The following is a 17560-nucleotide window of genomic DNA, read 5'->3' on the forward strand; positions in this document are numbered from 1 at the left end:
ACTGGGAAGATGCTGCCATTTGAAGATACACAAACACTTATACAGTTTCGAGCTTCTTAAGACATTGCTTGACTCTCCCTGTCTTGCATACAGAATTGACTTGCATTAATTAATTGGTTTCCTTTTAAGACATTTTTATACCGGAACGCAAGATTTTAAATTGAAATTGTATCCTTATGCAACTGTAAAATAATAGTTATTTTTACCTTGTAGAGAGAAAGTGAGCTTTTTTGAGTTTGCAATTGTTTTTATGTACAGGAAACAAATTTTTAACAAAATTTTTATTCTCGCTTTTTTTCTAGTCGCCAGTCTTGTTGCTATTTAATCTTTTAGAGTTGCAGCTTTGTTTTTACATTTATGAGAGTCCTTTCTATTTTCTAGGTTGAATTTAATTCTGTCCTCTTTTATCATTTTTTTTTTTCGAAAATGCTACCATTTCTTGCAGAGGATGCTCCAATGTTAAGCAAGTTGTAGGCATCAAAACTTCGAGATAATATTTTTTTCGCTTATTGTCTGGTTTGTATTATTTTTCAATTATAACTAAAACCATCAATTTTAAAATCATTGGGAACAGGATATATTTGCTCAAATAAGACGAATAATGAATGTTACTGCAGAAACAATTTTTTTTGATATATCATATAGAAGTTAAATCAATTTCTTATCCAGATCGGGGGAGATGCTAAGATTCAACAGCTGCTGACATTTTAATCGTTGCACAGTTAAAATACTTTATCTGAAAATATTGCGTAAGCATAGAAATAGAAGCAAGAAGTGCGATTTTATTGGTTTTGTGGTTGCAAGAGTTTTTAATTTAGAGATGCTTTGTTTTCAATTGAAACAACTTATGTGTTTGACAGTTCTCCATTTGTTTCATGAATTTTAACTTTTTAAGTTATTATCAGTCAAAAACATGAATTAGTCTTTGCTTCCGAACGTGGCTGTGCTATTGTTTTTGATGAAAAAGATTTAACGAAATTGCACCATTCAGTATCAAAGGAGCGAAAAAAGCCAGGAATAAGCAGAAACTTTTATCACATTTTCAGTTCTCATTGAACAGTTCAATGTGAGATCACCAATATAAAGCGAAAAATTTTTAAGGGCCTGGGATTAAGTGACATTTTTAAATAATTTTTGTACAGATTATTTAATTGAGGGTAAACCTAAAAAAAATAGCGTATTTAATTTTTCCATTGTTGAGATTCTATTGAATTGTTTGTTTTCTGACCATGTGGAATGTTTTTGATTATAACGTTTTTAGATATCCTTTCAAAAAATTCGTTTTTTCTACTGAAGAAAAAATTAGTAATACCTCAAATAAAAGATAAAAAGTCAGTTTTTTCAATGGATAACAGAAATTTTTTTTCATTGGTTATGCAAAGTGGAAAAGAACTTGTTTAATTGTTTGCTGACAAAGTTCTCTTGACCGAAGTTTGCTGCAAATGTTTTAAACGTTCGTACCTTTTTATACAAAATTTTCGCTTGACTGTTTTTGTTCTTTGACTTCTTATATGCGTGCATTTTGGTCACCTTCAATTTTTCAACTTTGAATCATCTAAAGTGCTTTTATTCTGAAACATAATTTTTTGCTAATATAGACAAAATTATGAGCAACAGACAGGCAAAGCCATTGGTAGTTTTATTGTTTAGATTGCAGACTCTCATGCAGATTGGATATCTAAGGTTCGAGCAACTATAGAGAAGATTTTTCGAATACCTGGCGATGCAGTTTCTGAGATCCTTACTTTGCTATTAGGCCTAACAATGCGAATTCAAGGCAGATCGACTTGATTTCAGTTCATGCTGTGCAGTTGTAACATTTTGGCCTGAATATAACTGATCGTCGATTTTGAAAAGTTTTGATCTCTAACTGGAACTTCTTTTGTTTTCTTGCTATTTCTAAGAATTCCAGAATTTCGTTGTCGGAAATCACTGGGAATATGCTGCCATTTTAAGATACACAAACACTTATACAGTTTTGAACTTCTTAAGACATTGCTTGATTTTCCCTGTTTTGCATAGAGAATTGCCTTGCATTAATTAATTGACTTACTTTAAGACATTTATACCAAAACGATAGATTTCAAACGAGAATTGTGTTTTTACGCAACTGTAAAATAATAGTTATTTTTCCCTTGTAGAGAGCAAAGTGAACATTTTTGAGTTTGTAATTGTTTTTATGTAATTTTTTTTAACAAAATTTTTATTCTCGTTTTTTTTCCAGTCGCCCGTCTTGTTATTATTTAATCTTTTAGAGTTGCAGCTTTGGTTTTTACATTGATGAAAGTCCTTCTTATTTCCTAGGTTGAATTTTATTCTGTCCTCTTTTTTCAATTTTTTTTTTCGAAAATGCTACCATTTCTTGCAGAGGATGCTCCAATGTTAAGCAAGTTGTAGGCATCAAAACTTCGAATTAATATTTTTTTCGCTTATTGTCTGGCTTGTATTATTTTTCAATTATAACTAAAACCGGCAATTTTAAATTCATTGGGAACAGGATATATTTGCTAAAATAAGATGAATAATGAATGTTACTACAGAAACAATTATTTTCGATAAATCTAAAAGAAGTTGAATCAATTTATTAGCCAGATCGGGGAAAATGCTAAGATTCAACTGCTGACATGTTAACCATTGCATAGTTAAAATACTATATCTGAAAACATTGCGTAAGCATAGAAATAGAATCAAGAAGTGCGTTTTGATTGCTTGTTTTGCAAGAGTTTTTAATTTGGTGATGCTTGGTTTTTATTTTGAAACAACTTATATGTTTGACTGTTCTCCATGTGTTTCATGAATTTATTTTTATATATTGTTATTATCAGTCTGAAAAGTGAATTAATCGTTGTTTCCGAACGTGGCTGTGCTATTGTTTTTGACAAAAATATTTAAATAAATTGCCCCATTCAGTATCAATGGAGCGAAAGAAGCCACGAATAAGCAGAAACTTTTATCACATTTTCGGTTCTCATTGAACATTTCAATGTGAGATCACCAATCTAAAGCGAAAATTTACTTAGGGCCTGAGATCTGTTGACATTTTTTAATAAATTTTTTACAGATATTTTTATTGAGGTTAATTCTAACAAAAATAGCGTTTTTATGTTTTCCATTGTCGAAAACATATTGACTTATTTGTTTTCTGACTATGTGGAATGTTTCCGATTATAAATTTTTTGATACCCACTCAAAAGAATTTTTTAACTCCTCACTTGAAAAAAGTACGACAGAATCATTACACAGTACATCTTAGAAAAGTAAAGTTTTGTTTTTAATTGGTTATGCAAAGTGAAAAATAATTTGTGTAATTGCTCTCGAACGAAATTTTCTGCAAAAAGTGTAAGCGTATGTACTTTATTATATAAAAGTTTTTGCTTGATCATTTTTGCTATTTGACTTTTTGTATACGTGCCTTTTTTCACGTTCGAGTTTTTCACTTTTGAGTCATCTAAGGTGCTTTTATTCTGAAAGACAGTTTTGTGCTAATATAGACACGATTGTGCAAAGCCATTTGTAGTTTTATGGTTTAGATTGCAGACTGTCATTTGCACTGGAGGTCTAGGTTTTGAGCATCTATGGGGAAGTTTTTTTGCACCGATATTTTTTTCTAAGCTACAGCCCTCTAAATTAAGTTGCCTGCCGTTCGAGAGCAATTTATCCAACTGTGGCCGGTTTATGCTTATATTTTGAAACTGATCGATGTTATTTTTTAAAACTAGTAGTTGTCTTAGACTCTCACTTTTCGCTTTTTTTAGCGCTCTTGAAGGGTGAAGAAGTGAAATTTAAAACTATCGTTTATTGCTGACTGAATTCAAACCATCAATGTTGATGACTTATCATAACTTAGTTGATTAATTAGAAATGAAAGGGACTAAATACTAATAAATGAGCATTAATTTCATCACAATTGCAATCATACATCAAAATGTAGTTTCTCACGCTTTTCCATTTTATTTTTTACCCGAACGCTTTTTCACTATAGTATTTCTCTGCAGTCATAATTGTTCTGGCTCGTTATTTTGTTCAGTCGGTTTCGGCAATTTGATATATTTTTTGGAGAGAATTATGAGTGCTGCCTATCGAAAAGCTCTCAAGCATATAATAATGAGTTGAAGAGTTTTTTTTCCAAAAATTCGTCCTTTTGAGAAGTTATCGAGGTTATAGAGTTTGTTTAAATTTCATACCACATTCTGTTATTAAGAAAATTTCTCAATTACGCTTCTTTCTTCAATATTTACTCTAAGTGAGTTGACGTGATAATATGGCTAATTTTGATCTCATCGCAGTTCTGAAGACGTAACAGATTTGGCTTTGAATACAGATTTTTCTGTTTTTAATGACGCTTTCATCACTTGCTGTCATTTGACTTCAATTTTCTTCCTCTCTACTTTGCAACAAATTTTACTATATAAAATGCACGTGTTTTAATGGTACATAGATACTTTTGTTTGAGTTGGACTTTTGTTTGAGTTGAAATAATTACACAATTTATTTAAAAAAATTAAAATTTGGTTTTTGTTCTGTGTTAATGAGTTTCAATACTGGCAGGGTCTCATTGAATTTTTAGCGAGGTATAAACGATCCTATAACGTGTTCAGTTAATAATTGGTGGTACTAATAATTTTGAAAAAAAAACGTTTTCGTAAAAATTTAGTTATTTTTTAGTTCCCATTTGGAACGTTTTTTTTTCTCTGTAACTTTGTCAGAGCTTGAGTATTGATAAGTCTGATAGATTTTAATGTTGTCATAACTGAACTTTAATAATGGTTTGTGCTCATAGTTAATAGTTTCTTTGAGTGTGAAACTAAATTTTTTCAATTGAATGCACGTGAATTGTAAGTAATGGCTTTTGACGTCTTGCGCTATAATTGAAGTCATAATTAAAATATTTATGGTTTACATATGAGCAAATTATGCAGTCAAAATTTTCTGTTAGCTGATATCTAGTCTTATCTTTGTAATTGACACCATCTGCTTTCATGAAATTTTGGGACAGTTAAGATTTGAATATGATTATTTTTTTTATTGCTTTATCACTTACAACAAATTTTGACACGCACGATTGATTTCTAAGGAATTATAAACAAAACTTAAACTTTTCTCTTTGTATGCTGACGGTGCTCAAACTTTTTTCTCAAAACGTTTAAGATTTTTCAAAACGTTTTGCCCCCCACTAATCTTTTTTGTTGATTTAACCTCATTCGTTTGGGCAATTTTTTGTTGGGTATATTTTTGTCTATATAAGATTTTTTATTCAGCAATGCTAGCTGCTTCCTAATGAAACTCCTAAGCAAATATGTAGTTGTTGTTCTACTTTTATAAGTGATTTATTGAGATGTTAGAGACTTCTGTTTAAATTTGAAGTGAATTATTGGTGATTTTCCAAGAATTGTTGATTTTTTGCTCTCTCTAACTCTCTCTCTCTCTCTCTCTCTCTCTCTCTCTCTCTCTCTCTCTCTCTCTCTCTCTCTCTCTCTCTCTCTCTCTCTCTCTCTCTCTCTCTTTTTGTCTACAAAATAACAAATCTGATCAGCCTTCTGATACAAACTAATTCAATTTAATTATTAACTGAAATTAGTGACTAATTTTGCTGTTAAAAAAGTAATAATTTTTTCAACACTTTTGTTGAGTTTTCACGATCTCAAGTTTTGTTTCCATTTTACAGTCGCATTATTGTTTGTCTTGTCTCAACTTCTTGCTTAGCAGAAAAGTGACCTGATTTTTGTTTCACTCTAATATTAATTGGAAGTGAAGATTTCAATATGCTGTTTTGTTTCAACTTTGACGCCGTTAACTCTCAAAAATTTTTTTTTAGTTTGGTCACATCTTATTTTAATTAGTCGATGTTTTACATGACACTTTTAATAAGTAAAGCAACATAAATGAATAACTAATGCTTCTAAGCAGCCATAAAAGAGATCCAGAAGTTTCTTTTAATTGATGACTAAACAGTGATGATTTGTAAGTAATAACTTCATTATCATCAAGCTTGCGTAGCTTTAATTTGCTTTCGATTATGCAGTCAAATAACCAGTCAAATATGCACGTGCATCCGGTTGATCTCTCAGATCGAACAAGCAAAACAAGAACTTAGAAAAATTTACATTTGAAATATGAACCATTAGCACCCAAAATTGAACCCCCCCCCCCACATTTTTTTTTATCAGTGCTGTTATCTACAAGAAGTCGACTCAGCAGTGTGTTGCTGTGGGGGCCGAAGCCCCACCGAGTGAAACAACTCTATCAGTCTCAAGTTGCAGATTCCCCGGTGAGATAATTCCAGTTTTTGGTACTCTGGCGGTCTATAAAGAGAAGATGTAGCATATTGTTTTCTTATAAACAGTTTTTCGCACGCTCAAAAATGAAGTACAATCTAAGAGCAAAAGAAGCTTTGACAATTGAAAATTCACCTAAGACAGACATTCGTTCCGAGAAAGAGGTAAATCCCATCCCAAGCAGTGGTTTAACTCAACCGATGTCCAACCTTACAATAGAAAATAAGTTCCCCATTGCACATGGCTCTATTTTATTCATTCCTGACACAGCCGACAAATTATATAAGATCCAGGTATTAGAACATCTTTTGGAAGAAACGAAAGTTAGATACATTGGATGGGGCCCTGATTACGACTCTTGGATCAACTCAAAATCAATATGGTCCTATTGGTGTTTCAAAAAACCTTTAAGTAAAATGAAAAGAATCTCCAAGGAACTATCAGACAAAATTGACGATCTGCTAATTAATGCCGAGAGCGCACTCTATGTAAACGAAGCATTAACCGGTTTGAACTCCGAAAGAATTAGAACAGATGGTAACCTTCCAGATATAAAAACGTTGCTTCACACTAAAGTCCCGACTATCCGCTATGTCCCTATCAATGTACGGTACAAATGGTCAGAGCTTTTCTCTGACGTCATTACTGATTGCATTGGAGATCCTAATACAGAACTAAACTGGAGAAAACTCTTCGGATTGTCTAAATGCATTTTACGTGCCAGTAACAGAGGCGGGCAAAAACACAGGCGGAACAACGACCAAAGAATTCTAGAAAGAATTAATCGCTGGAACAGCGGAGACTTTGGAGGACTATGGAACGAAGCTTGCTCTTTGAAACAACCAAAACGATCAAACGATACAAACTCCGAAGAGATTATCAAACGTGCAAAAAATTTGTGTTTCCAGGGCCAATATGGCAGAGCAGCAAAAGTTTTGGCTTCTGATGGTTTTGCACCAGTCAACAAGGCAACTCTCGATAGTTTGAAAAAATTGCATCCCCCCTGAAGAAAAGCCTATTGTAGTCCAAAATTTTTCATCACAAGCCTCTCAATTCATGAAGGAAAATGTTTCGGAACAGCTGAAATCGTTTTCAAGATTTACAGCAGCTGGTCCTTCAAAAATGTTTCCCGAACATCTTTTGCATGCTGTACAGTGTACCGCTTCAGATCAGTCACAAGTTGCTTTGAGAGTACTGACTAAGCTTGTAAACATAAGCTGCCGTGGGGAACTTCCCGAATTTGTTTCACAAGCTCTATGTAGTGCATCTTCATCAGCCTTGCTGAAAAAGAAAGGCGGTATTCGCCCTATTGCAGTCGGAGAAGTCTTGAGAAGGCTAATAGCTAAATGTTCAGCCAAGGAAGCAAATTTTGAAGCGAAGGAACTTTTCCAGAGCCTGCAATTGGGTGTGGGAGTGAAGGGAGGAGCGGAAGCCATCATACATTCGACTAAGATTTCGTATGAAAAAATACTCACCTCGTCCAGTTCCTCGGGTATTTTGCAAATTGACTTTTGCAATGCATTCAATTCGATAAAACGCAGTGAAATGCTGAAAGCCGTTGCAAATTCAATGCCAGGCATTGCTGCTTTTACCAATTCCTGTTATTCACAACACAGCCAATTATTCTGTGACAAATTTGTTGTTAGCAGTGAAAGCGGTATCCATTGCTTTTCTCTCTGACGCTCTGGCCCATTATAGAGAAAATTCAGGAAACTGCGCCAGAGCTTCAACAGCATTCCTGGTATCTAGAAGACGGTGTCTTGGTGGGCTCAGAGGACGATCTCATTAGATCTTGGGATCTTTTATGCCAGCTCGGACCTGATCGCGGCCTCCACATCAGGGTCGATAAGTGCGAACTGTGGTCCACGGTAGATTTAGACAGACTGGATACAAGAATAAAACGAAATGATATTTCGGGCCTTGAGGTTCTTGGAGCTGCGTTAGGAACCCCAGAGTTTGTCTGCATGAAACTTAACGAAAGGATAGGGAAAATAGGGGTACTTTTCGAAAAGTTGGACTATCTTGATGACCCTCAGTGCGCCCTAGGTATCTTACGCCACTGCATTGGGTCCCCCAAAATGGTGTATTCTTTGCGTTGTCAAACGCCCACACGTCCAGTTATTAAATCCCTAAAAGAATTTGATGCCCAACAGCGCGAAAAACTTGAGAATATCCTTGGAACTGTTCTTCCAGAAGAATCCTGGACTCAAGCAACCCTACCCATAACCCTTTCAGGTTTGGGTGTTCGCCAATGCCAAGACCAGTATAAAGCATCATACGTTGGCTCTGTTCTCTCCTCTGAAGATCTTGTTTCCAAAATAACCGGTGAGAGCCCAAAAAACTGCCAAGTTTTTCAGGATCTTTATTCCAGTATAGCACAACTGGACATCTCAAACCTCTCACAAAAGACGATTCAGCATTCTCTTGATAATGAAAAATTTCATGTTCTCAAAGAGAATCTAGCTTGTGAGAGAGAATCCGCCCGACTTCTCTCATTGTCTGTCCGATATGCTGGAGCTTGGTTGTCTGCTCCCCCCATTCCAGCTCTTGGGCTTCATATGGCACCAAATGAGTTTAGAATTAGTGCAAAGTACAGGTTGGGTGTCCCTGTCTACGACGCCGAAAGGAAGTGCCCGTTCTGTAAAGCAGGAGTTCTTGACATCTATGGGGATCATGCCATTGCGTGTCACGGTCGGGGAGACGCAATTGCAAGACATGACCGTATTCGAGATAAATTAGTGTCTGCTTGCTCATCTGCGAATCTCTCACCAGTAGTGGAAAAAAAGAACCTAATTCCAGAAAGCCAGTCATGCCCTGGAGACATCTTTGTCCCTACTTGGAAAGCGGGAAAACCTGCTGCATTTGATGTAACTGTTAATTCGTCGCTGCAATCCAACTCTCTCACTAATGCGGCTACAAAGGCGGGATACGCACTTGATGCAGCAGATGAAAGAAAATATTGTCTCCACGACGATAACTGCGCAAAGATGGGAATCACATTTGTTCCCCTTGCAATTGAAGTCTTTGGCGGGATATCGGCAACCTTCAAGAAAACACTGAAGCGGTTGGCTGTGTTAAGTGACAATCGTTCCTTCCAAGCGCAGGGGTTGTCTGTAGCTTTCTGTAAACTAATGCAATCCTTGTCAATCACCGCTATTCGGGGATCAGCGGAAATGTTGCTGGCACGGGCTCCATAGTAGACTGTTTTGCTTTTTGGGTGCTCGACTGCTCGGAGGGGAGATGGTTGATCCAGTACTGTTGCAATCATTGTCGACAGATATGATCAAGGGGTCTGCTTCAATGATTTTGACACGCTCTTTATGGCCAGATTTAACAAATTCAGAATCAGAGGAGTCGAGATTGGTCCTTTAATGATAAGTCGCCGAAAATGATTGCAACAAACGGGAGACTTATCAATGTGCAGTTCTAGTATTTTTTATTCTTACCTGACCAAAGTGGGGAGAATAAAAACATACATTTTACATGTGAAAAATAAAAAAATGCCGACGAAATGAGATTCATAAACTGTTGATCTGTTGTATTGACAATCACCGTTTTGTTAACCAAGATAATTATTTTTGGTTCTAGTGTTTATATTAGCAATATATCTGAATGTTATAATTGCTCAGATTGGATCGACTTCTGCACCTACTTATAAAAATAAATTGAGAATTTGAAATCTTTTCTTTGAATTAAAAAAAAAGTTGCGCAGGCATAATTATAACGAACTTGTCACATCAAAAACATTACTTTCAAAATTAGTTTGAAAAATAGATCGAGGTTGAATGCTGAATCTTTTTTTGTTGTTTGCTATAATAAGTTTTTATTCCGGAAATTGTTTTTTTGTATACTTGCCGAAATTGCGCTTGAATTGATTTTATTTCTATCGTGTTTTTGTTGTAGTGTTCATTCTAGTGATTTATAAGTGATCTAACTTACATTAGCTCTTTCAATACTTTTCTCTATAGGGCTTTCCTTCTTTTATAATCTATCAGAAATTAAATTTTGACTATTTGGAAAATAATTTCTCTCCTCTTTAATTGTTAGAGAATTCAGCGAATAATTTGGATAAGTGGGGTCACAATATTATGTGCCAGCACACATTATCGAGCCGGAGCCTCCTTAATTGATGACGTCCATTATATTTTTATCTTTTTTTTTCAAAATGGTCGGCTTGACTTTGACGAACCCATCACATTTCAAAGTTTTTTAAAAAAAATGATGAAACCTGGGTCTAAAAATTTGTTTGCTGCTGATATTGAATTGTCTGCATACAATGATCATCCCATACCTCTGCTTTGCGTTTTTTGCAATGACGATTTTCCGTGTTTTTTTCCTTGCAACAATTTCAATACCAGAGTGTTTGTTTTGCATAACATTTTCGTATGGTTATTCATGACTTGTGTGATTTTTAAGATTTAGAATCTAAAGCTCTATGATTGCCTGTACATCACCAGAAAGACGTAAAAACAAGGTAATTCACACTAAACCATTTCTTAATTGCATTTTCTGCCAACTAAAATGTTATATCTGATAAAAAATTTTGTGTTCAGACCTTTGAGTACAAAAACAGTTGGGTTTCTGGGCGTGGGTGATGTGGGTAGAGAAGTCGCAGGAGTATTTAAACAGCTTGGTATGACATGTGTTGGTTTCTCTTTGTCAACAACAAATATGGAGGTAAAATTTGGCATAATTTTAGATATTGGCGTAAAAATATCAGATTGTATGAACTGTTACTTAACGGAGAGTTCAATGCTCATTTAATTCATTAGGAACATTTCAAATAATAATTTTTCTAATTGTTGGCTATATCATTTTGTACGTAATACAACGCCAAATTGAAAAATGTGCTCGTGCGGGGTACAGACGGGAAAAAATCCCAAATTAAAGACTTTTCTAGAGCATGTAATTCAAACTCACGATGCGCAGTTGTGCGCTCGAACATGATCTGATCAGCGGTCACTTCAATCTGGGATCTTTAACCGGTTTTTGACGCTTTTTACTGATGAATGCAGACTTGTAAAAGGTAAAGCATTGAATCTTCTAAATAAAAAGTTTCCAAGCTGTTATGCTTTCAGCCCTTTGACGCAATATACCCCGGCGATCTCAACTCTGTTCTTGAACAGAGTGAATTCTTAATCAACTCGCTTCCTTCAACTCCTCAAACAATTAACATGCTATCAAACGGACGTCTTGAACCGGCTGCTGCTAAGAGCCCAGTTTTCATAAACATTGGCAGGGGATCCATAATTAACGAGGAATCGATAGTCGAGGCGTTGGATTCCGGTTGGATCAGTCATGCAGTTTTGGATGTGGCTCCAAAGGAACCCTTAGATCCTGATAGTAAATTGTGGGACCACCCAAAAGTCACAATTACTCCACATATTGCAGGGGGCTCAGTGCTAACTGAAATTCATCCGTTTATAACTGAAGCATTTGTAACTAATATCAGACTGGCAGAGGCTGGAAAGGAGATGAAACGTGTTGTGAGTTATGAAAAAGGGTATTGAACACCTCATTCATTTGCTGCAGCGGATGGCAAAACTAAGACAAACAAAAAACAATATCAGAAAAAATACAAAGAATGCCATTTATGTGCACTACATTACACCTGTGTAGAAAATACCCTCAAAATTCACTCTTAAATGGATTATGGGGTACTGAAGGGACATTTTTAGCTTTTACTCCGAACCTCCCCTCCCCCCTCCCCCGCTCCCCAAAAAAGGAAAAAATGATTTAATGGGGCGAACGAGGAGATCCATTACATAACTTTCCCCAGTTTCACTACATTGCCACCTACAAAAAGACGCAAGTTTTTTTCTGGGGGTTCTAAAAAGTCTCTCGATTAATATCGTGCATTAAATTTTTCTGTAGTGAAAAATTCGACAGTGGAATCAGAGAGTTAATAGTACCTCTTTTTATAAAACCTTCTCTTTTGATGTGGAAAAAAGTGACAACAGCAATACTACCTCAGATATCATGCATTTAAGTACAGGCCAACAATAAAATAAACGAAGGGCGTTTATTGGCAAAAACGTTTAATTTCAACACCTCTAATCAATTAACTTCCGGAACCAAGAAACCTGAAATTTAATATTTTTATTGAAACTGCATTTTCAAACTAAAAGGTAGAATTTGTTTAGAATTTTTAGAACTCCCTTTCCGTAAATACTGATCAGAAACTTCTTGTGGGGTTTGTGAAAACAAGAGACATGAAAAAACGGAAAATAACACTGTTATCTTCCGGCTGTATTCATACAGATTTTTTTAAATGCACATAATAAAGAGAAACGAGATTCCTTATTTTTCAACTGGCCCTCTCCCGAAACTTGTCTTCTAACTAGACTAAGAGAAAAATATTAAGGGTAAACCGTAAAAAAATGAGAGAAAAACACAAAACGTTGCCAAAAATACAAATAAGAGATTTATTGTTTTTGCTGGTATTTCGTTTTAGGTATACTATCGACTATGAAACTAAACCATGCCGACATTTTGCCATTCCCTTTTGCAAAAAAGCAATTAAAAATTGAGCAATCAGTCAAAATGAAGTTAAAGCAATTTTTGGTGTCTCCATTATGATCACCATTTATAGCTTTTCAGAGCTCCCAGCCTATTATCTGAACTGAGTGTTCAAAGAAAACTGAAAATGTTTGCTGTAGGAATTTTATTCTCCCTCATTAAATTGCTTGCTTCGAAACTGCTATCTTGTGCTCGAAATTACAGTCATTAAATAACTCAAATAAATTAATACGCAATATTGACGAGACAAACAACTTTGTATTGCTGTATATAGATATTGTAGCTGCTCAAAAAGCAAAATTCTGTAAAAAGCCCCAAGAATTAGCAGAATTTTTTTTCGGTAAGTACCCTTTAATTTTAAAAAAACGTGCGTTTCTTTAGTGAAAAGGAAAGAAAATGTGCGTTTCTATGATGTTGATGCACTCGGATGTAAAAAAATTGCATTGCCTTTTTTGTGTAAAAAATTTTATGTTGGAAATAGATTATAACGGAAGATTCGGCAATGACTATTGAACAATTATTGACTTTATGAAAACTTATGGATCAGCTGTTTTTGTTCAATCAACTCATTGGGACGTTTCATTCAGTAAAATTGGAAGAACTATTTGATGAGCAGAACAGTTATTTTTGGAAGTGGAAAAAATGAACTAAAAATAAACAGTATCCAACCATTGAAAAAGCGTAGACGCACAATTCTTACCCAAAAGTAACTCGTGAACCGTTCTTGGGAACCGTATATAAAAATTTAGGGCTAGAATATTTGCCTTTGTTGAATCCCGCGGCGACGTGTTTCGGTGAATTTTCGTAAGAAATGCGGTTAAATGCGGTGAAAAAAATAATTTTCACCGCTTATTACTTACATCTTTTGGCGGTGAATGCGGTGAATCGCGGTGAATTATTTATTTTCACCGCGTTCTCAGTATTCTTACAAAAAAGACTCATCCCAACACGGGTTCGATACTCTGACCTCTGGCATGCCTTTTACTGCTCAGTTCACAGCGCCAACTGTCACTTACATTTTTGCAATTTCTTGTGAATCTAAAACAGATTGAGTAAACTTTGGAAAACATATGCGGTGAATTTTTGTAAGAAATGCGGTGAATTTCGAGGTGATTTTTTGTAAGAAATGCGGTGAAATGTGGTGAATTATATTTTTTCACAGCATTCACCGCTTTCACCGCATTTCTTATATTAATTTGCCACGAAAACTGATGCGGTGAATTTTTGTAAGAAATGCGATGAAATGCGGCGAAATATTTATTTTCACCGCAATCACCGCATTTCTTACAAAAATTTACCCAAAAACCTCGACCGGGATCTAGTTCGAAAGAAATTGATAGTCCCTCAAAAAATTTTCACTTTTCAGTTGATTTTGCCATTTAGAACTCATCTTTAGGTCCAAGTTTCAAAGTTCCTTATCTTTTTAACTCGAACAGAACGAGGTTAACTTAGAATGAATCTGATGCAAAAATATTGAAAGATTGGCCGAGCCTATAGTCAACAGAAAATGAAAAACAAACAATTTTATCTTTTGCAGTAAATTACAGTTATTAATATGCCAACATTGTCCAATTTAAAATTAATAAGATACAAGATTTATTTTCCGGCCCTTTCGACGAGTAATTTTTTTTAAAAAAATCTTTTTTTTACCTTTCAAGTACTAAATTGCTGGGACGAAAAAAAACTGAACAACTTTTGGGCCGGATGCTATTCATTTCATTTAAGAAACATTGCAGATTTGCTCTATCGGCAAAAAGCTATTTTTTTGTTTCTCCTAATTTAAAAAGTGTTCTTCTATTTCGGAGCTTATTGATGTTTTCAATAAAATTAAACCCACATTTTTCAAAAAAAACAATAATTGTTCAACATTGTTTGGTTGGAAATGCATCATATCTGTCATAAATAATTGCAGATGAAAATGGAATTCTCAAAAAACAGAGAAAAAAAACATATTTTGTTCAATTTATTTAATAGCTGCCATTTTAAATCCGATTTGAAAAAAAAATGCATATTTCTTACAATCAATAGCTTGTTTGACATTTTTAATGGGCATTTTCAGCATGCGCATTTAACGTTTGAAAAATTAGCGTTAGAAAGTGTGGTACCCTGTGGTACCTGCGTACCACATCACATACCATTAGTGCAAGGAATTAATACATAGCCTATTGCAGTACGTTTATAGCCTTCTGTTTCATCTACCATTCAATCGTACCACGATTGGCTAATCCAGTGACAGGTAGTTGTGGCCTTGAGCGCAACTAATACGTTGGCAATGAATTGCCTAACTTCAATTCTGCCTTTACGTTGAGAATTAACAGTTTGTCACTGACAGAGTTTTGGCTTACTTCATAATCGATATAGAGCATCCGACCAGGATAACGTTCTTGAGTACAACATGGCACAGTCAGATTCGAAAGGGCCCACGGCGCTAGGTCTTAAACCTTTCTGGGACAAGCCTAGCAGTAACCCACCAATCCCATGGGAGAAATGGAGGAGTCAACTCTGGATGGCTCTCGTCGCTAAGACAAACATTGAACTAGACGAATTACTCCAAGAGAGACCGACTGCAGTCATCTACCCCCTGAACCTTTAGAAGAGCAATCCGTTAGAAACGCGACCCAAACAATGGAACCAGAACGACAGACGAGGTACCACCAGGCAATAGCCAAATGGAAAAACGAGTGCAATCAAATTGATCGAGTAGGAGTTTTGTGCGGCGATAAGCTATGGGACATGGCAGATAGAAAAGCCAAATCACTCATCTACCTCAGCCTCGGAATGGAAGTAAGAAAGATGCACTCAAGAAAGTTCCCCCACACAAACGTGGAGAGAAAATCTACGCTGGAATTATGGGATGAATTAGAACAAACCCAGAAACGTCACGTTTGATAGGCACCTGCTACTGTCACGCAAACAACACCGCGGGGAAACAAAGGAACAGTTTCATTCAGCACTCAGATCCCTCGCTGAACACTGTCAACTAGCCCACTTAGAAGACAAACTAGTAAGAGACATATTCACAGCGAATATGATAGAACAGGCGATACGAAAGGAGCTGTTGAAAACAACACTCATCCAGGAAATGGCCCTCGAATTAGCGGTGAGCATCGAATTAGGCATAAGAAGCCAGCTAGCTATCCAAGCGAGACAACCTGTAGAAGCATCGACTACCCCATTTATCGGCCGGGAGGAACCAGTGATGGAATTTTCTAGCTCACGTTACCGAGGCTCGAACAGACCACCATTAACACCCCGAGGTCTAACTAGAGGAAGCAGTAGAGGAATGAATAACAACAGCAGAGCCCCTGCCCACAATTGCAAGAACTGCGGACAACCTTGGGATAGCAATCATCGGGCGAAATGCCAAGCAATCGGACAAATGTGCCGCAGATGCAACAAACAAAAATCCACTATGCAAAGGTTTGCAGATCTATCCTAAACACACAACAGTCACAGGGATCCGTGAACGAAGTCGACAACCAGGGAATCGACCAATCGTCACAAAGGAATAAACATGATCTCACTCAACCCTGATATTCGCTCGATTTACGACGACTCAGCCGACGGCTATTCAGTAAATATGATGGACGTAGACGACTCAACAACACCATCAAAAATACATATACAATACGGACATAGCAATTTTAGGTCATGGTCGACTCAGGAAGTTCCACCAGCATTGTCACCGAACAAATGGCGAAGGACATAGAGGCGAGAGACAGCAATACGTGGTGGAGCAGATCAACAAATCCAGTGCAACTAAAGAGCTACACCGACACCCCGATAAAGAACCTAGGGACACTTTACTGCGACATCGAGTGCAATGGATGTAAGGCAGGGCGTGCGGACATCATAGTAGTCCCCAACAAACACCGGGCAATTGTTGGCAGAGATCTGTTCAAACCCCTAGGCATACAGCCCAAACAACACGACTCTCCAAAGTCAGAAGGTAAGAAAATAAAATCAATCGACCTCCCCCAAACATACATAATCAAGGAAGAAGTAGCAATTAAATACAAAAACCTAACAACCCGAATAGGACGGTCCATAAATCATAAGATAAAATCACAATTTGAGACAAGCTACACCCCTGTGCATCAAAAAAGAAGACCCCTGCCGCTACATCTTGCAACACGAGTATGTTGCAATTAATTTTGTTGCAAATCATTCAATCTAATATAAATTAATCATTAATAGAATAGAGAAGACTTTTTAAATAAGAAAATGTTAGCTTAGACAAAAAATCAAAATTTTGCCATATTATTGGAGCAAGATTCCACTTTCAAAATCAGAGAGTTAGAACAACTGAAACGTGTTAGAAATAAAAGAAAACCAAGAACATAAAAAAATGCCAAAAAGTTTTTAAAATGTTTTAAATATAAATACCAAGCAGATCGCTATTCGACAATGTTCTAACGTGACAAATATTGACAAAGCAGCTAAAAATGATACCTGAAATTGTGCAAATTTTAATAAAAACTAAATGAGCCAAACGACCCGAACAAATTATAATGGGCTCTAAATTTGGTTGCTATGTATGCAATGTTGAAGAACGATTTTATCAGATATAATGAAACCTAGCCAAATTTGATCAAAAGTTTCTCAAAGGATCAAAATTCGAAAGGTGAGATGTCTTATTAGCGGTTGTTTTGAACTCACAAACGTCTAACCAGAAATGGTTGTGAACTAAAACCTCAAGAGTCTGATCTGGCATCGTTTTGAATATACAAAATTAATCACAGAAATGCAAATGTAATTGCACCAAA

The 17560-nt window shown here is 35.9% G+C and overlaps 2 protein-coding genes across 2 annotated transcripts in view; one reads left to right on the plus strand and one right to left on the minus strand.

Annotated features, from left to right (window-relative positions):
• The window catches only part of LOC142342805 (glyoxylate/hydroxypyruvate reductase A-like), a 60269-nt gene extending 48068 nt beyond the window's left edge, over positions 1-12201 (plus strand). Inside the window, exons 3-5 of the mRNA XM_075394384.1 lie at positions 10733-10749; positions 10829-10952; positions 11354-12201. Of these exons, the coding sequence (XP_075250499.1) occupies positions 10733-10749; positions 10829-10952; positions 11354-11785 (573 nt within the window). The 3' untranslated portion in view covers positions 11786-12201. The remainder of the gene's footprint in view (positions 1-10732; positions 10750-10828; positions 10953-11353) is intronic.
• Positions 1-17560, minus strand: part of LOC142342808 (synaptojanin-2-binding protein-like) — a 277612-nt gene that overhangs the window by 87979 nt on the left and 172073 nt on the right. The gene's annotated exons all lie outside the window — the stretch shown is intronic.

The sequence above is a fragment of the Convolutriloba macropyga genome, chromosome 7 (genome assembly GCF_964194025.1).
Source record: "Convolutriloba macropyga chromosome 7, txConMacr16.3, whole genome shotgun sequence".
Lineage (NCBI taxonomy): Eukaryota > Metazoa > Xenacoelomorpha > Acoela > Convolutidae > Convolutriloba > Convolutriloba macropyga.